Genomic DNA, 27,784 nt, shown 5'->3' with positions numbered 1-27,784 from the left:
TCAAAGCAAAGGAGTAACTCTAAAGTGAAAATAGGCTTAATATTACGTAACATAAAATACATGTTGTGGCTAATGATTCTGTGAACTCGGCCCTGAGAATGGCACTTCAAAATGTTCACAATTTTTGAATTAGCGTCTGCCTAAAATATTACAAATAAATGGAATAGAAATCTTTCTACTAGTAAAATGGCACTGAGATACATTCCACTGCTTTCTCTGTTAAGGTCATACAATGGAGCTTTTTGAATATCCCTGTTAAAATGTACATCTGTATTAGTAAGAAAGGTCACAACAAACTGGCCCAAGGGACAGCTGGGGTAATTTGGGCTCGGACCAGCACAAAAATCACTGTATGGAATAAATGGATCCTAGTGTTTCTCTGCTAAAGTTAAAGTCTCCTTCTAGCAAATGTATCTTCCTGTTTTTAGCCCTCAAGTTCTCTATAAAACCATTTAAGCCATTTACCTTTTCAAGACAAGCTTCAAATGTATAAATCAGAAACAGCTGAAAAAAAGACTTTCAGGCTAAGGTTCTGATAGTCAAGCCAGTTGTCTATAGGTGTTCACCGTTAACAGCACAAGGGATAGCGAGTACCTTAGACCCTGTATATTGGTAAATGAGAATCTCAGTTGTTGGCATAACAAATATTGTGACAAAGGTTTAGTCCAGATTTTTCTTCAGCGGCCATTTGTCACATTATGGGGAGATGTCTGAAGTTAATGGACACGAAAATGGCTTGCCAGCACTGGTGGCTTTCTTCATTGGAGCCAATATGGAGAGAGGGCGAGATCATTTAGTGACCTACAACCGGGTCGCAACGCGGTCGGTTGTTTTCAGCGACCGGGTCGCAAAAAGTACCAACCGGGCCGGTAAATCACCGACCGTGCCGCTAAATCGAGCGACCGGGTCGCTAAATCGAACGACCGGGACGCTAAAGCCACCTACCGGGACGCTAAATCCATCAACTGGGTCGCTAAATCGACCAACCGGGACGATAAAGCCAACGACCGGGTGATTTACCAGCCCGGTCGGTTGATTTAGCGACCCGGTCGCTGAAAACTACCGACCACGTTGCGACCCGGTTGTAGGTCGCTAAATGATCTTGCTCTTACTGCCAATATGTATGGCTAGGTGCAAAACATTAGGCTAATTGTCAGGTGAACTTAATTACCAATAAAGAGATGTTCTGCGTATCCATCTGGGATAGGCTAAATGCAGTGGGCCAACTGAACCCATGAGGATAAATAAAGTATAACTTAACTTTATCCCCACATTGTGACAAGTGCCTGACACATACGGTAATTATTTAAAATATCAAGGGACCAGCTGTGCCAAGCAGAACAGAACAGGACAAATCCTAGTGTCTCATAAGAACCTATAGAGCACCATTTAACATGGCTTACAACAGAATGGCACAGCGTGGTTTCCAACATACACAGCAACGATTAACACAAATACACTTGGAGCAACAGCCGACAACCAACCCACGCTCCGTGGGCAGTTTCTGTAGGGAAGCAATCCTCTTGTGTGTGAGTAGCGGAATCCTTCCCTTGAAGTCCTTGAAAGTTCAGCGGCACCGGTACGTCTGTGCGCGAGAGCACTGAATGGCTATGACATGCACAGGGGCGAATAAAAGACAAAGGCAATGATCCGAGGGTGCGTGGCAGAAAGGGTAAGATGCCGTCCTCTTAGGTTTTCAACAGAATCTGTTGGAGGAGTCTGATGTCAGACTAGCAGTCCGACATAGGGGTGTAACTGTAACAGTGGATGTGAAGGCCATATCCCAACCTCTGTGGTGTAGAGCCGAGAAAGGCGAGGCCGGCCGCGTATAGGGAGTGTTACGTAGCGCGCGGTTTGTTCTTCGCTGCATGTCCCCTTTTCGTTTTTGTCCCGCCTAAAACAGCTGGATCATGGATTCCCTGGACTTCCCCACGCCAATCCATTTCACTGAGGAGAACAGAACCAACATGTACACACAGGTTACACTTCATTGCTGGGCCGTAACGTAACATTGCACAGAAAGGGCTTGAGTATGCGTGTTATTTGATCAAATATTCGACTTTTTAATTAAAAAAAATACGGAAAACTCAAACATTTCTGATTCCTCTGATAACACTGTAAAGAACATGGTTGTTTTTGCATATTTTTACATGTTTGTGTGTGTGTTTGTTTGTGTACCTGGCACTCCAACATGTTCCTCGATGTAGCAGATGTATTTCTGGGCATTTTCCGGCAGATCCTCAAAGGTCCTGGCGGCCGACGTGTCGCTCTTCCAGCCGGGCAGTGTCTCATACTGGACATCCACGCGCTGCAGCACCTCCTGGTTGGCTAGAATGGGAAGAACATAACATCTCAGAATGGCACACAAGGAATTCAAGTCACTCAAACCAGTGGTCCTCAACCTTTTCAGGCTGCGACTCCCAAAATAATCATATTTTAACTGGGGACCCCCCACCCTGACGAGCATTAAGAGTTGAGGCATTACATTTTGTATAACACGGTTCTATTGTGAAAATAGTCTGCCTCTAATATTTCACAATTTGGCCAATGTTTCATTTGTCATTTTAGAGGTATTAAAAAGTCCTTAAATTGTCACTTTAGAAATGTGCAGATACCCTCTATACACTTAAATGTTATGTTGGTTTGTTTACTGTTGAGTCAGAAAACAATGTTGCACATTAGATCATCTGGGGACCCTCCAAAATTATTTGGGGACCTCGACCCACAGGTTGAGAAACACTGACTCAAACGGCAGCAGAGCCGTTTATTAATTTGCTAGTAGAGCCCACTTTCAAACTGCCGTCCCTATTTTGGGCATATCATAGAAGAAAAGTTTACAAAATTGTTTGTGTGTTTTCTGTGTTGAGAGCCCAGCAGGTTTACAATAACTATTTCAGACGGAGCCCTATGTAATTTACAACAAGTAGCAAAAATAGCCAATCTAGCTCACAATGCGTTCGATAGTAGACTGGCTGTTTAAAGAGAGTTGTCTCAGTAAATTACCTAACTTTTCATTCTTATGGAATTAATGTACACAGCTGCTGTGTAAACGACAGGGTTTAAAACCCTTGGCTTAGGCCTACGGTATACACACCTGGGAAGTGAGGTATAATTTCGTCGTCCACTTTATAAGCAACGCCCACTTTGATCTCAGAGAACATGTCCAGGATGTCCAGTTTAGTGACGCAAAGCCTGGAGGACAAGAGTGGATATGAAGTTCAAACACACGCACACACACAGTATATATACAGTAACCCTAATGCTAACCCTAAACCTAAAATAGCATATAAAGAAGTACAATGGAATAACACACAAATACGGTATAAACAATAAAACACGTAGGGGTCTTCAACAGGGGGTCCTTAGAGTTACTACAGGGGGTCCTCCAATCTTTGTGTGATAGAAACTTTTTTTCTCCTTTTTTATATGAACTACTTAAATCCTAGCATCCATATTCGGAGAACTTTAGCCAAAAAAGCAGATCTATAAGCTTGTTGTGAGCTTGTAGATCGGCAAAAAGTGAAAGGTCAAGTTTATCAAGTATTAACAGTTCAAGTGGTTAAATATCTGAAAACACAAATTGACATGAAACCAAAATATATGGATGATTGTGCTGTCAAACGATGAAACTATATGCAATCTATGAAAAGGTTGTGGGGGTCCATGCTTCATCTCTCTCTCAATTAAGGGGTACCAGACCCCTGGTATAAACAATATAACACGCTACAGACATACATGTACAGAGAACTCACGCGGTGAAGCCGTTGATCATGTGGGCGTATTTGATGAGCACCAGATCAAGCCAACCGCATCTCCTCTTCCTGCCTGTGGTCACGCCCACCTCCTTCCCCTTGGTCTGAAGTAGCTCTCCAATCTCCTACAGAAGACCACAGGACAAAAGGTTTGCTCCACTACATTCTTTGTGGTACAGTACCTTTACCCAGCTGACCAGTCTGTATAAGCTGCATTAAACAATGGAGTGTTGTTCATTCCCTGTTTATAAGCGAAGCAGTAATGTTGTTGGATCAAACCAGATTACTTTTTGGTTAAGTCATTATGCCATCATAGTGGCATAATGACAAACAGCTACACATTGCTGGCTATGAATCACCAGTGAGATACAGTATACTAATATGTAAACTTCTTGCCGGCATCTTCCATGCACTTTGGGACGTGGGTTATGGGTTATTTCCCCAAGTAAAGTCTGCAACAATGCAGACATAAATTGTGCATATAGGGCACACAAAGTCTGTCCTCTGAATTTAGCCCATCCTAAGTATTAGGAGCAGTGGAAGGCGCAGGGACCAGCTCAAGCTTCTAGGCCAGTGCCTTGGTCAAGGACAGTTCCTAACATGCGTAAATTTGTATATCTGTACTTTTGGTGTGGGGACAAATCAGCGCACCAGAAAGACATTCCTGTGAATACAGGGAGAAAACAGGAAGAGCGCAGTGGGGTTTGAACCCAGGACATGGCATGTACTGAAGTTAACTTTATAACATGCTCTGTGTGGCAGTCAGTCCAGTAGATGGTGCTGTTTTAAAACAAACTTATGTTTGGCTACTTCAGGGGTCTCTTGGATTCACATTGTGAAATGTGAATTCATGTCTTCCTTTGAGCATGGAAAATATTAGGCTGTCAGAGTAAAGGCCCATTCCCACTGGGCCAGATAACAGATAAAAAAAATCTCTTTCTCCAGATATGTTTCCATTCAAGTGGATGGTAGATACAGATAAACAAAATATCTGTCACAGATATATCTTTTTTTTTTTAATCTGTGACAGATATTTCTTTTTATCTGTATGTACCATCCACTTGAATGGAAAAATATCTGGAGAAAGAGATTTTTTATATGTTATCTGGCCCAGTGGGAATGGGCCTTAAGACCTCCTAATGAAAAATATGAATACATTCTTTGTACAAATTAGGGCATTAAAAACAAACAAACAAAAAAAGCAAAGATGGAGATACATGGTTTATACAATAATGGGTGTCTGTGTGTGTGTTTGTTTGTGTGTGTGTGTTCCCTTACGTTGCATTGCTCTGAAGGAAAAGCTCCGATGCCCACCCTGGTGGTATAGGCCTTGACCACCCCGTAGACCTCGCCAACGTTCTGAGGGGGCATGCCCAGGCCCGTGCACACGCCGCCTACCGTGCAGTTAGATGACGTCACAAACGGGTATGTACCTGCAAAGGAAAACAGAGCGGTCAAACCCTGGTGGAGAAACTGCCATGTCATGTGACAGTGTCGCAAGCCGAAAATAGTTGATTCTACAAGCTCAGATGCAATGCTTATTTGTGAGCTTGTACCGGTAGATAAGCAATTTTTGACAGACACACGATGGAATATAAATTAAGCAGAAATGTTCTTCCCGAATATAACAAGGGCTAGGGAGAGAGATGAAGGAGTTACATACAATTAAATATAAAATGTATTTAAGAGGACGTTACTGGGTGCATGGTCTAGAAAGGTTATTTTAATTAATTACCAGCACACACATTGTCCTCCAGATACTTAAATTGATACGTAACAAACCAAAAATACATACACATTTCAGCAAGCCTGTTATACAATATGAGATTATAGAACACTGAAGAGGGCTTTGTGCTCAAACTCTCCCTTTCTTTCTCCTTTTTTTTTTTTTTTTTGCTATCCGTGCCAGATTTTACATCATTGCACAACACATGGAGGCAGCAGATTTCAAGGCTGAGATATGCAACATGTGCACTGACATGAACTGGTGGAGTGAGGCGTGCTTGCGTTCCACACGAGAGGATTTCGTTTCTCACTGGTCATTTTCATAAAAGCAAGGAATGAGCAGGACTTGGGGAGGTGTGCTGTGGACTCAAGGTTGTTTCCATGCAAAGCCCTGTGTCGTGTTGACAGTGCAGAGTGACTCGATTGTGTGTGCCTACTGCCTGCCCAGACTTGTCCATTGGACTGGCCTAATCCGTATCCATCTCCTGCCACTGTCAAGGACAGCTCTGACCTGTCTGTCACCTCTGGCCAACATGTCCCCATCACAACTGCTTCAACAGCCCTCAAATTGTTATCTAACCAGTGGTAGAACAAGTACTCAAATGTTTTACTTAAGTAAAAGTATCAATACTGCAATATAGAAATACTCTGTTAGGGTGCCCTCACACCAAAATACCTAGAGTGGAATCCGCCAATGCATTTCAATGAGAATGGAGCGTACTGGCAAAAAACGCTCCATTCTCATTGAAACACATTGGCGGATTCCACTCTGGTATTTTGGTGTGAGGGCAGCCTTACAAGTACAAGTCCGGAATTAAAAATGTACTTAGGTAAAGATACAAAAGTATTGGCATCAAAATGTACTTAAAGTACCAAAGCTAAAAGTATGTCCTATTTCAAGTTTTAAAATGTAAATTTAGCAGATCTACAAGCTCACAATGCATCGCATCGCGACGCCATTTTCAAATGAAAAGCTGAAATGTATATAGGGCTGAAATGCTTAATGTATGTTTTGTAATAATAATCAAAATCTACAAAGTAATTTGTAACTAATGTATTCAAATAATAAATGTAAATACATGTAGTGGAGTAAAATACAAAATTTGCATCTGAGATGTAGTGGAGTAGAAGTAAAAGTATTGGAAATTGGAAATACTCAAATTAAGTACAAATACCTAAAAATAGTACTTAAAGGGGCACTCCACCACTTTTCAACCTATGTTCATATAATTGGTCCTCACTCAATAATAAACTGCAGGCTTTCTATTCCTGAAAAGTAGCAATTTTAAAGTGGAAGCCATTGTTCTCGCGATAATAAAAATCTAAATATATATTTCTTTTTGGGAAAATGATGATGTCACAAGACGATGGATTCTGAACTTCCCACAGCTCTCCTAGGAGACTTGGACTGAGTAGAAAAAAAATGTGATATTTTATCATGAACATTAGTGAGGACCTATTATATGAAGACAGGTTGAAAAGTGGTGAAGTAAGTACAGTACCACTGTATCTAACCCACCATCATATCCAGTTTGCAAAACCAGTCAAGCTTGATGAGCTAAAATATGTTGGCCGACACTTGCCTGGGTTAATTGGCCTGTAAATAACTAAGCTGTTTCTAAAGAATGAACCACACACCTGTCAACTGCCAGCACACTGAATGCTCAGTTGAGTTGAGCGTAATTCGAGTCTGGTTTTGTTGTCTGTACAACCGGATTGGACAGGGTGCCTCAGGTGACAGCCACTTAATGGATGAGTGAAAACACCCAAAAATGTATTGCATACAAGTAGGTGTGGTATAGACCATGCCAGAGACTAAAGTCATTACATAATATATTATATAATCTATTGTTAACAATGTACTTATTGAAAGGCAGATTTCGGAATAAAAAGGTATACACTCTATCAAGTTCCTCGATCAATACATTATTTAAACAAATAATATGTAAACGTAAAGAAACCACATGGGGCTTGATCTAGGATGCAGTTTATTTCTGCCCAGTAACTGGTATTTTAAGTGTTAGACTTCTGACCAACACATGATCAAGAGGAAGAAGTCACAGAGGAATAGAGTGGAGATCACTTTTGTGAATTATTGTCTGTAACACTATTGTAAAGCAGCTATATTAGTGTTTGGCAGACTGCTACAAGGCTGTGTGCATAAGACTGTGATTTTTAATCACAAGATATACCCTGGCAGAATGCTAAGAGCAACATATACTGTACTATGTGTGCTGTTATGACAACGACTGTGTCAGACCTTGACTGTAATTTAATCTGCTCACTGCCGTCAGGCTTCTGGATAAAAACATGTCTGTTTTCTGTTTTCAAACATACTGTAATGTCTGGGAGGCTTGTATGTGCTGTGGAGGCTGATAACAGTCATTATCTGAATAAAATTAGGTTCAAACGAGAGCAAGTTTTTTTTTTCTGACTTACAAAATGTTTAACGGACCAACACACTCACATTGGTGCAGGGTGCATTTGTGTTCATGCACATTACAGGTTGATGTCGTAAAGGTCTTAACAGGGAGCATGCACGTCAACTGTGGACGCCATATCACTGTAGTAGCTGTTAAGTCAACTCACCATCTCTATTAGTTCCAAGCAGGCTTTTTCAAAGCGCATCATGTAACGCAAGTGTTATTGTAGAATTGTTATAAGTAGAATTTTATCAGGTGGACCCCTTTGGGTCATTTGGTTCCATTTGTACACTCTTGTACACTCCAAAATTAACACTGAGTATTTTACAGTGTATGTGTGCTGCCACAGTCATGGAGTACTGACCGAAGTCGATGTCTAGCAGCGCAGCATTGGCCCCTTCCACCAGGATCTTCTTAGGGGGGCCGTGAAGAGCCTCGTACATATAGTACACGCCATCTCTCACCATGGGCTTAATCCTCTCCACATAGTCCTACATACACAAACACAAAATGTTATTCCAAGTAGGGTGTTGTTTTGTTTTGTTTCATTCACGTTCTGTATTTCAATGGTTCTCAACCTTTGGTTCGCAAATTATTTCGGGGAGGTCCCCAGATGATCAACTTAATGTGAACATTGTTTTCTCACTCAACAGTAAACAAACCGACATAAAGTTTAAGTGTATAGAGGGTATCTGCACATTTCGAGTGTGACAATTTAAGGACTTAACATTGGCCAAACTGTCAAATATTTGAGTTAGAAATTGTGAAAATAGCCGATCTACATGCTCACAACGCCATCTACTATTTTCACAATAGAACCGTGTTATACGAAATGTAATGCCTCAACTCTTAGCGCTCGTATAGGGTGGGGGGTCCCCAGTTAAAATATGATTATTTTGGGGGTCGCAGCCTGAAAAGGTTGTGAATCACTGCTGTATTTGATCATCATTACCTTTAGTCTGAGTAGCTCTCCCTCTATGTCGATCTCCAACGTGGGGTACATGGACTTGTACTGCTGGGCCAGTGCCTTATACCTGCAACACAACAAGTCACGATCATCAATACTTAATGTTCTGTGTCTGTTTCTCTCTCACTGTGCAAGCACGCACGGACACACACGCAATTTGGGATTGCCAGCACAATTCAATTACCAGTACTTTAAACCATAATCGAGTACACTTAAAGCTGCAATTTACTTAGGTTCAAAAACACCAGAGTAGAGTGGATGCTATGTGTTTGCAAGTGAAAACACCTTAAGACTGGATGTGGCTTAAAAGGGGCAAAGCAGCTTTAAAGCCAGAGATGTGACTGTGCTCTTGTGCAGTGGTGTGACACAATACATTCACAAATGTATTGTGAAATGGGACATTCTGCATAATGACTACTTTAGGTACATTTTGATGCCAATACTTTAGTACTTTTACTGAAATAAACTTTAAATTCCTTAGTTCTACTTTCTTCTACATTGCAGTATTGATACTTTTACTTAAGTATAAAATGTGAGTATTCTTTCCACCACTGCTCTTGTGCTTTGGGATCAGAGATGTAACTGTGCTGTTGTGGTCTGACACCAGAGATATGAACGCTCTTGTGCTTTAAAGCCAGAGATATGTGACTGCAGTGCTCTAGTGCTCTGGGACCTGAGATGTGACTGTGCTCTTTTGCTGTGGGACAGACCTTTCTGAGAACTGATCAAAGTCAGCCAGCAGGTCACATATCCTGAGGCCACTTCGCGCCGCCTTGGCCGAGTACACTGGACCAATCCCCTTCTTCGTTGTTCCCAGGCTGAAAGGGGCAGAGAGAGTTACAAATAAATAAAGAGCCAGTTAAAACATATGACCTTCAATTAAATTAAGTAATTTAACATTCCAACTGTCCTCTTGTGACACACTCACCTACAGTATATCATTAAAGTCAGGCAGAAATCTTATATCTCCAGAGTTCTATATTGTTTTATTGTAAATTAATTAATAACACCCTGCTTCAACATACAACAGTCACGCAAATGTAACAGAAACGTGATATGATGCGACGTGTTGTGAGCTGGTAGCGCTGCTATTATTGCGACGTTGGTCGCATTTACTATAAAAACCTCCAGATCCTGTGCGTACGTTGCACGTGACACCTCATCCCAGCTTAGCAGAAGGATATAGCTGACCTGTCCCGACATCACAATGATGTTGCAAATTAATTCCGTCCTTGTCTGACATCATATACCTATGACGTCTGTCATCATACAATCCCTTTTATGCCCATATATGGAGATCCCTGATGTCATGTCATCAATAGTCACACTTGCAAATGAATACCGTCCTTGTCCCTTTATGCCCATATACGGAGATCCCTGAAATAGTGGCTCTCCATCTACGTCTCTATTCCAGTATTTCTTTGTCCCATGAATCAAAGGCCCTGCGTACACATAACCCCCCCTCCGCCTGAGCAGAACTGCAAAGCTGCAACACTGAACTCTTTTCCTTATATGATGTGACAGAGGAGTGTTGCATCTCCTCATCCTCCTTTCTGCTGACCCCATCTCATCCTGCTTTCTGCTGTCTCACTTCTAGGTGGCTACAAGTAGTCACTATGCCTGGTACTCAGCCACAGTGTTGAATTAGTCTTGGGTCGCGTGCCCCGCCGCCCCATATCTTTTCTGAGCAGAGGTCTCGCCTCTCACTCAAACCGGACATGCATTGATCCCAAAACCCCCAAGTTCACATCTCGCCAACGCTTTAGTGTCATAACAGGGTGTTTTAACAAAGAAACAAGCCTATATGCATATCAATAATAGACCTGTATAGTAGGTGGTAAGCGACGTGTGCGGGACATCTCTAGATAAGCGACCCCCCAAACATTGAATCACCAATGCACCACTGCTCAGCCCGCCAATTATCACAATCTGCTGAAAGCTTACAACGACTGGTCGGCTCAGACACGCTTGTAAGACACACACACACACACACACACACACACACACACACACACACACACACACACACACACACACACACACACACACACACACACACACACACACACACACACACACACACACACACACACACACACACAGTAGCTGGATGGATGTGTGGGGCTTTGGCTGTTGAGCCAGTAAAGACCACACAGCTCAAGCCAGGAATGCTCTGGGTCCTCTTGGCTTATTGCTCCATACAAGGGGGCTTAACATTCCCCACATTATATGTGTGCTTACAGTTTACTGTCTGCTTAGTGTGTTATAAACAGAATAAATAGTGCAACACTGACATATAGTGATTACAAAGATGCTGCAGAACTAGCCATGAGATTAATATAATGGCCTTGGACAGAAATTGCATCCATATATCATCTCATATCACTCGTTGACTCCCTAACCGTTCCCGGTTTGGTTCCCGGGCCGGCCGGAACCATTGGCAGAATGTCATCCCATACTCTCTCCACTGCCACTGCCCCCCCTGTTGTTGTAACGTGCACAACTGCACATCTTTAAAACAGACTGTAATGGCCACACTATTAGCTATAGGCCTACTACTGTACAAGTCCAACTCAATATTTCTTGAGGAAATGCAAACATTGAAGTGTCAACCTGCTTATCAGGCACGTTTCAGTCTAATCAGGGCTTAATGATGAAGCATTTCATCGACATCTGTCCCTAAGGGTGCAGATGTTAGTGCACCAGAGGTAGCGGAAAGACATTTCTGTGCTTTATGCACAGTCCAGGTTTAAAGGACATCAATATCAAATTAATAGGTGAATTAACTGGCAGTAAATGACGCACTCTGCTCCTCCTCTGTACAGGATGAGTCACCACACTCACAGAGAGAATACACGGAAGAATGAGTCAACCCCGTCCTGGCTTTTTTGGAGACAAACAGGAAGATGTGAAAAGTCTCAAGGTTCATTTTATCCCTTCCACTTAAAATATGGCCTGGTATTCCTACAAATGACAGTCTGACAAGGATGCCAGTTGGTGCAAGACCCTGGACTGGGATCACTGTGGTGTCACTGTTATTGTTAAATGTGTATTTCTTTTGGCATTTCTTTGTTATCTTGATAGGACAGTGAACAGAGCAATAGGAAGAGCGGGAGTGATATAGAATTAAAAGCCTTGGGTCGTATTTGAAACTATAGCCTGATATGGACCTCCTTACACTAACCACGGACTGACCACAGACTTATCACAGCCCAGCCAAACAGAGGCTTACCTGAGATATTCTCTGGCAAAACCGGGACATGCTAGCTTTATGAGACTGACCGGCACATGAGAATAGTTTGAGCAATGGGCGTCCAGAAGCGCAAATGCTGCCATAGGCCAAACCAGAAGTGATTTCAAGAACACTGTTTGCCGCAAGCGATTGTAATAAACACCATTTACTTTCAACGTTAGTTCTGGAACAGTTTTTTTTTTTTTACCAAAAGTTCAGATTTTGTTCAATTGATATATTTCATTCATATCCTACACTGGAGCCTGGACTCTGCAGTGGCTGTGGGGATTTGCATTTGCCACCACATCTCTTTACCGCTTGCTACCGCTTGCAAATGTTTAAGCTCAAACGTAGACAGAGGTATTTTCCAATACAATCGCGAACGTACAGTATGCAAATGTTGCGCAATAGCTTGTTGAACGCACTTCACAACATATTTCACAATTTGCTGCTGTGGGTGGGCTATGTACAAGTATGCATGCCTGGGCAGCTCCTGACACCTATCCCTATGAAGATGTAGAGTTAACCAGTGACACACACGCTAAAAAAACACAGACTAAACATTTTAACAGAGATGCTTATTGACAGATGTCTTAGCCCACAGGCTTTCAGAGTGGGGGCAGCGGCCCCCGGGATGAACACCAGGGGGCATCGTTGGAAAGGAAGGGAAAATGAAAAGGCGGGGGGGAGGTGTCGTCCCTATTTTTTGGCATGTCAAGTTGTCAAAAGCAGTGGTTCTCAACCTTTTCAGGCCGTGACCCCCAAAATAATCACATTTTAACTGGGTACCCCCCCACCCTGATGAGCACTAAGAGCTGAGGCATTACATTTTGTATAACACGGTTCTATTGTGAAAATAGCAGATCTACATGCTCACAGCATGTATATCGGCTATTTTCTCAATTTCTACCTTTAATATTTGACAATATGGCCATGTTTATTTTTTATTTTTAGAGGTATTAAAAGGGTCTTAAAAGTGTTAAAATTGCCATTTTAGAAATGTGCTTGTTTACTGTTGAGTGAGAAAACAATGTTTCACATTAAGCTAATCATCTGGGGACCCCCCAAAATAATTTGGGGACCCCCCTGGGGGTCCCGACCCACAGGTTGAGAACCACTGGTCAAAAGCCACTTTGAGGGGGAACGCAGCCAAAGGCTAGGGCCATTTGGGGGTCCTTGTCATAGAAAGGTTTGTGAACCCCTGTCATAGCACGGCCTCTAGAGGCCAAATCCCATGTCTTGTGTCAGATGTGGCAATCGTTAGCGATGGCAGGTTTCTTACTTCTTGCCTGCTTGCTCTTGTCTCTGCTGCTCCTGAACGCCATCGACCGCTTGGTGGAAGTCAAACACTGGAGGAGGCAGAGAGAGGACACTCACACTCACACACCGCAGAGAAGACAGCGCACACTCACTCTAACACACAAACACACAAACACACACGTACATACAAGTGCCTACACTCTCAACAAACCCACACACACACACAAAAAGTGTGAAAGACCTTGTGGAACTTACCGATATGCGCTCTATCAGAGATGATTAACCTATCCGCCCAGCCTTCAAGACCTACAAGCAAGCACACACACAAACACACACACGTACGTGTCAAACTCTTTGACAGAAAACCGCCATGTTTTGTTTTTGCCATCTGGTTTTGTCGCAAGACATGTATGTCACCCACCTTTCCCTTTGCGTTCATTCTTCGCTGCCTCTTCAAACAGGCCTGGGAGATGGATCACTACCCCGTTACCTGAAATCACAAAGTTTTGAGTCTCTGATTATTCAGAAGGATAGTGAAGTCAATACTATGTTATGTACAATAGCTATCTACAATACAAGGATTACATAAATGAGTGAACTGTTGTAATGACGCTGTCCATTTGTCTGTTTATATGTATGTATATGTATGTATATGTATGTATATTGTATTTCTCTCTGCCAACAGATTTGTCCTCCAGAAGATGCTTGACTAGGTTTTCCACTGAGTAGTAATCAAGAAGAACCGAAGGAAGAGCAGGAGATAATAAAATACACGGATGCTCAAGGCTAAAAGAGCACTATACAATATTAAAAAGACATCTCTTTGGTGGGTGACTGAGTCATTATCTGATGAATGGCATTTTGTCTGTTTCCTTCCAATGGCACAATTTAAAGAATAGAATTCCTCTAATGGCCAATTCAGATAGATTACAGAAGTTTTAGAGTAGCCATTAGAATGGCTAGTAGGCCAAACTCAGGTTTTAGTATAACAGTATAACATGACATGGACAGGTGTAAAAGAGTTTATTATAGCTCTATTATTAACTTCTAGTCCTCATAAAGAGCTTGCTGATTAGCAGCTGGACCCATAGTAATTATAACCGTCGATTATCTTAGCAGGTTCCGTAAACAATTACCATGTTGTTGTTTTTTTGTACGTTGGAAATTGTACTTGTATGTATTGATTTCATTTTACTGTATGTCTGTGCTACCCCTCCCAACACATGGCACACACACATTTACACTCAGGACCACAATTTATTTTGTGTTTTATCCTTTTGACAGATATGTACAAATATATATTTGTGTATTTTTGTCAATAGAAAACATCAACCAAAAAAAGCACATCATTTCATAACATTGTGTGCATAAAATAAGAAAATAAGCATTGATTACGCTATTATTGTAATCCTGAGTGCAGACAAATGGCTCGCTCCTATCTGCTACAAATGGTGTGCTATTTTTAGGACAAACTAGTTTTGAAATGAATCGATAAGTCTGCCAAAACAGTGGCAGTGCTCCACAAGGTCAGGTTTTATATTACTCTACTAAATTGAATTAAACAGAACACAATCAAACAGAAGTTTTGAATATCCAAAAACTCCACACCCACACACACAGAATATATATATAATAATAATAATAATCATAATCATTAATCGTAATCGTAGTATAGCTATGCTTTCAATTATACATTTAATCAATGTGATTAATTTAGGGGAAGAAATATTGTAATAAAGTACAGAATGATGGTAAATGCAAGATATCTCAGTCTATGCATCGAAGCTCAGTATAGTCTGGTTATGCAATATTTTATAATTTGCATGACAGGTCAACTCCAGGAACTCCCCATTGAAGCTGGCAATCACTGGCAGCTGTGTTATGGAAGCTATAATATACGCAAAGCCATGATATTAGGCTTAATAGGCCTATATCACACAGCTATGAGTGTTTAACACATTTTGCCAACAACACCCATAGGTAGCATAATATAATCACAATATACCACAGCCTCTCATGTATTATTACTTAATTGCTAAATCATATACCGGTATGATCAATATAGCTCAGCAAACACAGAGCAGGTTTTAGTTTACCAAATATCGGGATCAAACTCCCAGAAAACTGCATGTTTGCTGCCACTCTTGCTTATTTTAAAACACAACTAAAGACCTTTCTGTTTGCAGCTACCTTTGATTGAGTTATTTCTTTTTTCTCTTGCGTTGCATGTTTTCTAAATGGCATGTGTTACAAATTATAATCAACCATATGTGCCAAGATAATGTGGAGAACCACCTGATAAAATGCTGACTCACTATTCAGCTATGTATGTTGAAGTATTGGCAACTAAGCTCCTGTATGCGTCTATAGTATACTCTCCATGGTAAACTGCAGATGTGAGGATGGCTCAGAGCCAGAGAAAGAAAACAACTTTGACAGAATGAAACCATTAGCTAATTAAGTTACTGCAGATGAGTGGACCTGTTGTATGCTGCAGGCTGACTCAGTCGAGAATGATGCTCAGTCTTATTGTATACTAGTAACGCCTAAAATGGAGCCTGCACTTCAGCAAAGCTGAAATTTTCCCCAATCGATTGAGCAAGAAAACTGCAAGGCAGGTTGACGACCTACACATGCATGTGGCGTGTATGAATGCATAACTGGGTGTGTGAGGAATGCCTGAGAGTCAATGCATGCACAAATATAATACTTGTGTGGGTGTGTTACACACCAATGAATCCGGTGACCTTGGGGTTGATGATTCCGCTGGGTAGGAGGTGGAAGTCATACTCCACTGAATCAACCACCACTGTGTGCCCTGCATTGTTACCGCCCTGCGCAGAGAGAGAGAGAGAGAGAGAGACAAATAGAGGGACAGGGAAAGACAAAGTTAATGGAATTTCTGACAGTTTGTTTAGATGAACTTGAAAGACAGGTTCGTACCAGTTGTTGAGCAGCAGCAACAAGCAGTAAGCGGGCAAGCAGCTGTAGTAGAGTGCAGTGTACTCCACTGTGGCCTGCAATGTCCTGATTTCATAGACATCACACCTATTTTAGGTCTTTTGTTTTATATACAATTATGGTAAAAAGGAAATAGAAACATGTAAAAATGTTCACTACCTATAATTAGTTCAGGTTTACCCAGCCATCATTGAGAGCATTTTCACCTAATCCATACCAGTCACACATGCAAACAACTGCACTGCATGATATGATAGTCAGCAAATCATCATGAGTTAAATCTCTATTATCACAAAGGCATAATCACTAGGGCAGGTAAAGTAATCTCAATCTCTGCCACCTCTCAGTCTGCCCTCCACCTCTTCTAACTGACGCTCTCTGGGAGGCATTACATCTCTGTCCACCAAATAACCCCCACTGCATCAAGGACTCTGAACACCTTGACAGATGTACTACATGCACTTAAGAGTAGGTAGGACATTCATGTCTCCTAACGTTGTCTTGTGACAGTCAGTGAATACTTTCCGTTGTGCTAGTTTAAAGTGATATTGATAATTGTCTACTGTATGTTTGATGTTGCTGAGATGAGCTAACCTGTCATCGTTCCCACAAATTTAGAGTAGCCATTAGCCAATACATTTGATCCCTTTTTTCTCCCAAATGAACTTGTTGAGCAAATTAACCTGCCCAGCACCCACACATTTCTGTGTTGTCACTGCTATTGTACACTATTTTGTGAGGAGCCCCCACTGAGGGGGTGTAGTGTCTCCTGTTCAACACCTCCCACTGCCCAAGCCTGTAGGAGTGGCTATCGCAGCGACACAAATCATCTGTCTGTCAGACAGCTGGGCCAATAGGCACAAACAATTAGTTTTTCTGGCTCTAGTCTGTGCTACAATTAAAAGGCCCATAAATCAGGAAGTGCAACACTGATTGAAAACATTGAGACAGCACAAGTGGCTTCAGATCTTGTGTGGCGGTTGTGAAATAATAGTGTAACAGCAGAAACATTGAGTTGTAGGACAGGAATGTTACAAACCTGATGTGCTACACTGTTCTGTACTAAAGGTCAATGATGACAAACACTCTATATTGTTCCCTTCCCATTGGTTATTTTCCCTTTTTTACATAATAAGGCTTAAGTGATTAAGACCAGAAAAAGTGACAGCAAGAGTTTTTCTCAAACATGACAGACATACTTCTGTGAAAATAGACTGTAGATTACCTATGTAAACATGCACAAGATGCAAATCTTTTTAACATTGTTTTTGCCACTTTGCCCTGTATAGTCAATACACGCTATCATTTTTCTCTGTATTGTGGTGTCTATTGCTTCGGCCACATTGTCAGGCAACCAAAATCATTTTGGTGCTTCCATTCTGAAAGTCTGTTTTCGAAATTCGACGTGAAGAATTTAGTATTTACTATTTACATATGCTGACAACGCAGAATGACTACAGTAGTTCTGCAGGGGTCTTCAACGTTTTCAGGCCAAGGACCCCTTAGTTGAGAGAGAGATGAAGCAGGGACCCTCACAACCTTTTCATAGATTCTATATAGTTTCATCGTTTGGCAGCACAATCAGTGTATTTTGGTTTCATATCAATTAGTGTTTTCAGATATTTAACCACTTCAGCCGTCATTACCTAACAAACTTGACCTTTCACTCTGTACTTAGTCTGCCCTTTTATGTTGCATGTATGTTTCCCTCTTCTGACAACCAGTCCACTGTTTACTTGCTTCCCACCTGCTCATCACCCCAGTCAGCCTGCCTGAGCCTGTCCCATCTTGTGACCGCCATGTGCTTCTTCCGTGCTGTTAACCTGTGGCTATAAATCAAGCAATGGGTGTCCGTGTCAACTGCGTGCCCTGGGGGGTTATTCCTGGCCACGGCAGTAGGCTACTCTGAGGCAACACAGGTTGGAGGAACGAGGGCAGATGCCTCTGTCGTTTTAGATACTTTTACTACGTGTCCATCAAAGCACCCTCCCCCAGACCCAGAGGACCCATGCCTGACCATCCCATATCCCCAATGTGGGACAGCTACACTTGTGGAGTCCTGGATCACCTGCTACTGTGTGGCTTCATAAATGCACTGTACATTGTGTTTGGGGATTATGCAAAAATATCTGAAAACTTTCCATATCAGTAAGCTCATGTAGTAGGGAGTACAGGTAGTGACTCTGGTTTGCAACAATTTAAACCAAACTAAACAAGAGCCCTTTGCTGAACTACTCTTTGTATGCCAAGGATTCTTGTGTAAGGCATTTACTGTATGTGTTTATGTTTCATATGTAAATGTGTCACAATTTGGTCACTTTTAACTGATTGTTACCGGCAGGTCTCCGTGGTTGATGTGTTTGATAGGTAGGGATGCAACAGTTAATCGAAGTAATCAATTTAAGTGATTATATATACATATCCTTCTCGAAAAATTAGAATATTGTGTGAAAAAGCATTGCAGATGCCATAGCACCCCAAATCATAACTGACTTCGGAAACTTCCCACTGTTTTCAAACAACTCTGACTTCACTTCAGAAGGTTGACATTTCGCTAGGGTTAGTTTTGAGTGGTTTCGTGTAATTGCGACCGTAGGTCGCATTTACTATCAAACCCTGCACAAAGTGTAAGTCCGTCTGTCTGTCACACCTCACACGTCACACTCTTGCTCTGCTCATATCTCCGCAACCGTTGCCCCGATCCATGCCAAATTTTGCACACACGCTCCTTGCCTGCCAAACTACAACCTCCAAGGACCCCCGGAGCTCCAGGGACCCCCAGGTCCCTGGGGGACCCCCAGATGTAAAAAATGACCAAATGTGCTAAACTGACCAAATGACCACCCCAACGGGGCTGCTCACGGGGAATTCCCGGGGACCACCGACTCCTGGTGCTCCAGAACGGATGCAAAAGTGGTGGCGCCCCCAGTGGAGGACCCCCTACACTGCAGCTCACATAAAATGCCGTAACTCCGGCTAGGAGCGACCGGGACAGCCGGGGCCGGTACCTATTCGTCCGCCTTGGCGGCGCGGAGACCCCACCCCTCATTTCTCACATGGCCCTCTTCTAGCACCACCATGAGGCCGATTCTTGCAAAACACATTTTTGGACACTGCTCCTACAATTTTTGCCCTAAAATCACGCAAATCGGTACACAGTATGTCTACACTCATCCCATCAACATGAATCTCTCCCATATAGCGCCACCTCCAGGCCGATTTGTAAAAACACATTTTTGGACACTGCTCCTACAGATTTGCCCTAAAATCACGAAAATCACTACACAGTATGTCTACACTCATGTCATCAACATGGATCAGGAAGATTTTGGCAAAAAAACATTTTGCCCTATTTGTGGAGATAAGTGACCTACGGTCGCTTATCTCCCGATTAGGGAGTCTTACTGGTAGTGTAATATTTTGAAAAATTGACTTTTGAAATTCATGAGATGTATGCCATAACAATTCAAAATTTTAACAAAAAAAGGGTTGGAATAATTCACTGAATGTCCAATGTATCTAGAATATATGAAGGTTTCAAGAAATATATGACGGTTTCAAGAAAATGTACTTTTACACAATATTCAAATTTTTCGAGAAGGATCTGTATATATATAAAATATTAAAATCATTTAATAAAATCTAATTAAACTTTTGATTTCTCCTTTGGAGAGAGGAGTTGATACACATGCTGACCTGGAGACGTCTTTTGTTTTATTTGCATGTCAGACAGAATAGAGAAAAAAGAAAAAAACACAGATCAACTACTCCAAACAAAGAGAGAGATCCTGGATTGTTCCATTCTTCCGCAAACACAATGCACCAGCAGTTAGTACGCTTGCATGATATGGAATAACTGAGTTACAGAGACAGAGGGCTAGGTACTGTATAAGAGGGTGTGTGCACTGTGTCTCGTAATGTCTTCATCTCAGAGCTGCCTTCATAAAGCTTGATGTAGAAAATAATAACTATCGTTACAGTAAAATACTATAGAAACTCTGAGACCTTAATACCATCAACATAATCACTCTATATGTTCTAAATCTAGGCGTCAAGCCTTTTACAGAGCCATATTGAGTCAACAAATCATACAGGGAAGGAACTGGTGACATATACTGTAGCAGAAATATGGCCCATGCGGGATATGGTTTGAGATGGTGAAGAAAGCCTTTTTAGCCACAACAGTGCTGACAGGTGGCCTGCAGGAGCACAGCCATGGGGCTGTGACCCTCTCTAGGGATGGTTACGGGGCATGACCCAAGTTAGACTGAAACAACAACAATGTCCCGATTTGGGAGACTGTATGAAACTGGTACTGCATACAATGGAGGGCTGGAACGTAGCAACGCACACAACTGTGTTTGCAATCGCAAGCCATTGGGGAAGGTGATCTCTGTCGCTGCACTCACTGTCTGGCAACTCCTACAGGTTGGTCTGTGCGCCTTGTTCAGCAGGGAGCAGAACTAGGTCGGATAGTGTCAGTGTGTTCCTCCAAAAAATGCACTACACCCTCCCGCTGAAACTCCTCAGTGTCAGGTGAATTAGCTGGTGTATCCAAGGGGACTTAGTTGAATGGACACTCTCCCAACGACCAGGGTTAGAAGTGACAGACACTGTACACGTGAGGTGGTAGTGGTGGGAGGTGGGTGGCATAACAACTAAAGTGGGAGGGAAAATGTAAAATGTTACAATCATGATGCATGGCATTCTAGGCTCATACACACATGTATGGTGTAGCAAGTACACCACTGAACAAGACTGTTTTTATTATAACATAAAGACTATATGCATTACTGAATTCATGTGTGCAGTATATGTAGCACTCATTCCCTCCGTTTACCTCATTAGGGAAGCGTGGAAATACATTCAGTATATAGCCAACGCCCAACTCCAAACCTCAAGATGAGTTGTAGTTATCTATCTATAAATGCGAGAAGTCTCTGCGTGTGTGTGTGTGTGTTTGTAATCCGCGTATCTCGAGAACCGTTCGTCCCACCGGCTTCAGATTCGGCACGCGCGTTCCCCGCCGCGGCACGGAGTGCAGTGCCGGGTCTCGACCCGACCCGACGCGCGGTTTTCCCGAACCGGCGCGAAACGTTCGGAATCTCCTTATGCGGGGTTGATTGTTGACATCAGGCTGTTTCTGAGGAAATCGGCGAAAGCTCTGACTCATTGTGACATCACTTCATAAAAGGCTCTGACATCACGTACGCCACATGAGTCAACAAAAAATCTCTGTGAGTGTGACATCACGTACGCCACATGAGTCAACAAAAAATCTCTGTGAGTGTGTATGTATGTAGGTAATCCGCGTATCTCGAGAACCGTTCGTCCCACGGGCACGCGTGTTCTCCATATATGGGCATAAAATGAATGCCCCCATATGAGAACCGTTCGTCCCACGGGCACGCGCGTTCTCCATATATGGGCATAAAATGAATGCCCCCATATATGGGCATAAAATGGATAAAGGGACACAGACAGACAGATTCAGAGATCTCCATATATGGGCGTGAAATGGACGCAAACCCGAACCGGCGCGAAACGTTCGGAATCTCCTTATGCGGGGTTGATTGTTGACATCAGGCTGTTTCTGAGGAAATCGGCGAAAGCTCTGACTCATTGTGACATCACTTCATAAAAGGCTCTGACATCACGTACGCCACATGAGTCAACAAAAAATCTCTGTGAGTGTGTATGTATGTAGGTAATCCGCGTATCTCGAGAACCGTTCGTCCCACGGGCACGCGCGTTCTCCATATATGGGCATAAAATGAATGCCCCCATATGAGAACCGTTCGTCCCACGGGCACGCGCGTTCTCCATATATGGGCATAAAATGAATGCCCCCATATATGGGCATAAAATGGATAAAGGGACACAGACAGACAGATTCAGAGATCTCCATATATGGGCGTGAAATGGACGCAAATAGACAGATATCTCCATATATGGGCATATCATTGTGACATCACTTCATAAAAGGCTCTGACATCACGTACGCCACATGAGTCAACAAAAAATCTCTGTGAGTGTGTATGTATGTAGGTAATCCGCGTATCTCGAGAACCGTTCGTCCCACCGGCACGCGCGTTCTCCATATATGGGCATAAAATGAATGCCCCCATATGAGAACCGTTCGTCCCACGGGCACGCGCATTCTCCATATATGGGCATAAAATGAATGCCCCCATATATGGGCATAAAATGGATAAAGGGACACAGACAGACAGATTCAGAGAACTCCATATATGGGCGTGAAATGGACGCAAACCCGAACCGGCGCGAAACGTTCGGAATCTCCTTATGCGGGGTTGATTGTTGACATCAGGCTGTTTCTGAGGAAATCGGCGAAAGCTCTGACTCATTGTGACATCACTTCATAAAAGGCTCTGACATCACGTACGCCACATGAGTCAACAAAAAATCTCTGTGAGTGTGTATGTATGTAGGTAATCCGCGTATCTCGAGAACCGTTCGTCCCACGGGCACGCGCGTTCTCCATATATGGGCATAAAATGAATGCCCCCATATGAGAACCGTTCGTCCCACGGGCACGCGCGTTCTCCATATATGGGCATAAAATGAATGCCCCCATATATGGGCATAAAATGGATAAAGGGACACAGACAGACAGATTCAGAGATCTCCATATATGGGCGTGAAATGGACGCAAATAGACAGATATCTCCATATATGGGCATATATGGGCATAAAATGGACCCAGAACTATATGGACGCAAATGGCATATATGGGCATAAAATTTACGCAGAATCACAAAGATCTCCATATACGGGCATAAAGGGACACAGACAGACACACAGACAGACGGATACAGAGATCTCCATAAATGGGCATAAAATGGACGCAAATGGCATATATGGGCATAAAATGTACGCAGAATCACAAAGATCTCCATATACGGGCATAAAGGGACACAGACAGACAGATTCAGAGATCTCCATATATGGGCGTGAAATGGACGCAAATAGACAGATATCTCCATATATGGGCATATATGGGCATAAAATGGACCCAGAACTATATCTGCAGTGATCTCCATATATGGACATAAAATGGACGCTGACAGACAGACAGATAACAGATATCTCCATATATGGGCATAAATGGACACAGGCAAACAGATGGTCAAAACGGGTCCTATGACAACAGGTATAATGGGGTTTGCATTAAAGGGCGGGGCATTCATTCCCTATTTACATTGTTCTGAGTTGGCCAGGTCGCCGACTAGACGCTGGGCCGCCCGAAGGGCGGCCCAGCTTCTAGTCTGAATAATGCTACTGCCCCCTAACCTTGACTGCCCCCTGCACTTTAACCTAAAACCCCCACGTGCACTCTGAGTTCTTAGAGAGGTGTTTGCTGTAAGGAACACCCGTTGGGAAGTGCTGGCGAGGCTTGTTTTATAAAAAGATGAACACAATCTCATCCAACATGTAAGCTATTGCTCCCTCGCCCGTCAAGCCCACCGACTTACTGCAACACATTATATGCCCCACCCACCCCCCCATCCCCAACACACACACACCCCATGAGAGAGAAGGGGCATGTGTGAGCTGTGCAGCAATGCTGCCAGTAAGTGGTTTATTTTTACACGGCTCCATCCTTGGCGAGCCCAGCAGCAGTGACAGCTCCTTGGCTGTAGAGAATCTTTGCAATGTCAACCTGTTATCAATGCCATGCATAGTGTCAAAGAGGGAAGACTATAGAGACCTGTTAAGCTGCAAGGGGTTCAAATGGAACCAGTAAACTACCATGGTCCTCCTGGGAACGGGTTTCATTCCCCGTTGCTGGGCTGAACCCAAGCAAACCTCAAACACTTCTCAAAGGTATCTTGATTTTGTAGATTTTTCTTGTAGGTTTTATTCATTCATTATGCAAACTGATATATATATATATATATATATATATATATATATATATATATATGCCTTTGCCGTTATTAGGGCTTGACTAATCTCTAAAAATGTTCAGTTTGCAATGCCGAATGGATTCCACTGGAGTTGGCATGGTTCAAGTGTCTTGATCAAGGCTAGTAGAAGAGTAATGAATGCAAACAGAGCATCAATGTAACTTCCTTGGGCGGTATTTCCGGCAGTTCCGGTTATACATTCTAAGTAGCAGGTGTGTCGCGGATCGTGGAATTTTACATCTCTCTTTTCAATATCAATAGATTATTCAAGCAAGCACTATAGACTACAGTAATTGCTTGACGAGTGGATAAATGTGAATTACGATGTTTTGCAAACAAACAAGCTCTCTCATTCCCCTCTCCTGACCCCACCCCCTATGACGTAAGGGCAAAATTGCCACCATGTGAATATGATAAATTCCTTGTCTATCAAAATTGCCACCATGTGAATATGATAAATTCCTTGTCTATCAAAACAATTATAAATAAATAATAATAATAATAATCACATTCTCCCACTACTGTAGGCAAAACAAGACATCTTAACAAGGGCATTCTGATTCAGTTTTGTCATCATGTCCAGTGAGTTGTATCCATCGACTAGTAAATAGGCTATGTATTTTTACACTCTGATGTCGATGTAACGGCAGGCTGTTCAGCCGTTAGAAGATCTTGCTCTGGAAAATCTGTATAGACACAGCAATGGGAAGCATGGGCATGGGGCTGAGCAGATTTCAAAGAGCAAAAGGAAGTGCCAAGGTATTTCATCAACCCTGGCATGAGCTCAAAGAGGGGAGCCCGAAATCTTAGAAGATGCTTAAGCTGGGCTGGAAAGCAATATACACTAACATACAACGCATGTTATTTTCAGGCCTTGTTATGACTCTCAACTCAAGACTATCACACGTGAATCACTGTGTATGTACAACTTGCCAATGAGAGATTATACAGCTGTAACAGAGTTACACCAGCAGTACTGACCTAATAACATTTTAATAATTGAAAAAGTTACACATGCGTGACTTAATAAACACCCATACACTGACTCTGGTTCGATGGGGCAATTTTGACACCAGATTTTTCTGTGTAGATAGATGCCAGTCAGTTATGTATTTATTATTTGACTAATGTTTCAGCCATAGCCTTTGTCCGGGTCAGGTTTCTCCTTTTTATTTGTTCTCTGTTTGACATGCTTAGCTGCATGTTATCACATGTTTTAGGTCACCCCCTCCCAACCAGGCTCTGTCTGCAATGATAATTAAATATCATCGCAGACAGAGCTTGGTTTTTATGATAAGCATGAAGCATGATTATTTATACTTCTGCTGCCAAAAATAGCAATAGATATACAAGCTCATGTGAGTGTAGGGCTCCCACAGTTCATTAGAAGCCAGGGCAAAACCAGTGAAAGCAAACCAGCAAAAGAGATGTAATAGGCTCAGGCTGTCAACACGCAAGGATGAACTCTAGACTGTAGGATAGGGCCTACTAGATTACTACATTAAACCTAATGTGTGTAGCTCAATACATTGATTAACCCTAATGTGTTTTTGCTTCATTGCTTCCTCTGATCATGTTACACCACAATTGGTAACCTAACAAATTTAGTGAGGGGGTCCAAATTCACGTGTGTGTGCTGCACAGGGGCGTCATTTGGGCCTCCAGGGTGTTGCCTTGGCAACACCCTAGCATTTCTGAGTATTTAGGGGAAAAAAGTAAGTCTCTAGTCTAGCTCATTCCTGTCAAGAGTTATGATTTTTTTAAAGAATTAACCAACTGCTCACTGGAGTCTACAGTAGGTTTCACACAGAGATCAGCTGGCGACAATTGAGTTGATTGATTGGAATGTTAAGTGATCAGCTCTCAATCGCTCTCTCTCTCTCTTGTCTCTCTCTCTGGTTGTCTGGCTATGAATATACCTGTACATAACTGCAATATCCGAACTGTACATAAGATTACACATATTAGGCTTGAAAATTAATGATGTTAAGAAAATAACTTATTTTTTCAACATTTTGAAAAATAATAATTAAAAAGGGGTTTAAAATGTATTAAAGTATTATTATTCACTGATATTCCCTTATTGTTATTAAAATAATTATTGTCCTGCATCAAACAAAATGTTTTGTAGCCATTTAGAAATTATAGCAGAGATTATCAAATGGTTTATTCTTATTGGCACTTCTTAAACAAATATCTCTCGTAGCCTACCAAATATCTTGCTGCAACTGTCATACTTGTTAGACTGTTGTGTGGGGAAAAAACACCCGAAACTGAAATAATAATAAAAAACACCCAAAACCGGATAAACCCGACATTTTTCACACAAGTGGACAAACTCCATTCCTTGCAACACCCTAGATATTGGTCAAATTACGCCTCTGTGTGTGCACAAAAATGTGGTAAGTTCTGGGAAAGTTGCCTCATCAGAATTCCCCAGGAGACAAAAAAAAATCGTTGGAGTTTCCTCAACAAGCCCCAAACTGTGAGGCTTGTTTGGTTCTTTGCAGTCAAATCATATTACATGGGTGTATTTTTGTTTTCCTTTAAAAAGGTCCATTGTTTCCATTTGACTAGCCTTGGATCAAGACCATTTATTTTACTGAGTCTGACTTTTGTTATGCTTTAAAAGGTCAGACAGAGTAGACTAGACTCGATACAAAATGCAATACATCTATGATGGTAATCTTGATCCAAAACACACAGAGTGGACTCGTGAATGTCATCCTCGTCGTTCACTCACGACAGCGAACAGATCTGTAGCACAGCTCTGGAGTTGACACAGTTTTAGACAAGTCGCCAATTTCGGTGTAACTCAACTGCCGTCAACAAAACATGGATTCACCTCCTCGAACCTGGGCCACTTTAGTTACTATGGCTGACTGACGTTTTACCTTGAGAATGAGACCCAGTCCACTCACAGCAGATGTTTTAATATGTAAATCCGGACACTGCACAATACATACCTATCACAATCTAATGACAGCGGTCTGGGTCTGGGGAGCAGCAAAGTGAAGCTAGCAAGGGATTCAAGGTGACATTAGCTGCCTAAAGATACAACAAGGCAACATACATAAATGCGGGATAGCAGCGAATTCACACCTCCAGCCTGGGCTGGGAGTTGAGCTGAGATCAGTCCAGTAGTGAACGGCGGCAGGCAGGCAGAGTCTGAGAACCAGCAGCTGTCTGGACTGATCTGCTATGCATGCTGGATGTATGTAAAACACTGAACCCGGTCTGACTCTGGACGGCACGTACTGTACTGCAACCTACCTGACATCTGCACACCATGTCCGCGTCCTGTGACAGGAGATCCACCACTTTCCCTTTCCCCTCGTCGCCCCACTGAGCCCCCAGCACCACGGTCACTCTGTTGCCGACGCTCGGCCTGCATGGTGGTCCGTCGTTCTCTGTGGTGGTGGTGGTGGTGCTGCTGCTGCTGCCGTCGCCGTTCTGCTGGGCCCCCGCGGAGGCTCCCTCACACCCGCTTTCCGACATGTCTTTCGGTGGCCGTGACTGACTGACTGACTGAC

The 27,784-nt window shown here is 42.6% G+C and overlaps 1 protein-coding gene across 1 annotated transcript; it reads right to left on the bottom strand.

Annotated features, from left to right (window-relative positions):
- Window positions 1-1,151: 1,151 nt before the first annotated feature.
- On the bottom strand, window positions 1,152-27,784 carry LOC308296558 (adenylosuccinate synthetase isozyme 2). Its single transcript, XM_080739853.1, has 13 exons — window positions 27,525-27,784; window positions 16,091-16,193; window positions 13,781-13,849; window positions 13,615-13,665; window positions 13,382-13,448; window positions 9,578-9,685; window positions 8,853-8,934; window positions 8,265-8,391; window positions 5,031-5,185; window positions 3,753-3,877; window positions 3,095-3,192; window positions 2,179-2,328; window positions 1,152-1,947 (listed from the first exon to the last, which is right to left on the bottom strand). Exons 1-13 carry the CDS (start codon window positions 27,747-27,749, stop codon window positions 1,895-1,897), a joined length of 1,413 nt encoding a protein of 470 aa, XP_080595979.1. The 5' UTR covers window positions 27,750-27,784; the 3' UTR covers window positions 1,152-1,894.

This window comes from Nannobrachium achirus (assembly GCF_963921795.1).
Source record: "Nannobrachium achirus genome assembly, chromosome: 13".
Lineage (NCBI taxonomy): Eukaryota > Metazoa > Chordata > Actinopteri > Myctophiformes > Myctophidae > Nannobrachium > Nannobrachium achirus.
This window is presented reverse-complemented; position numbering and strand designations above follow the sequence as displayed.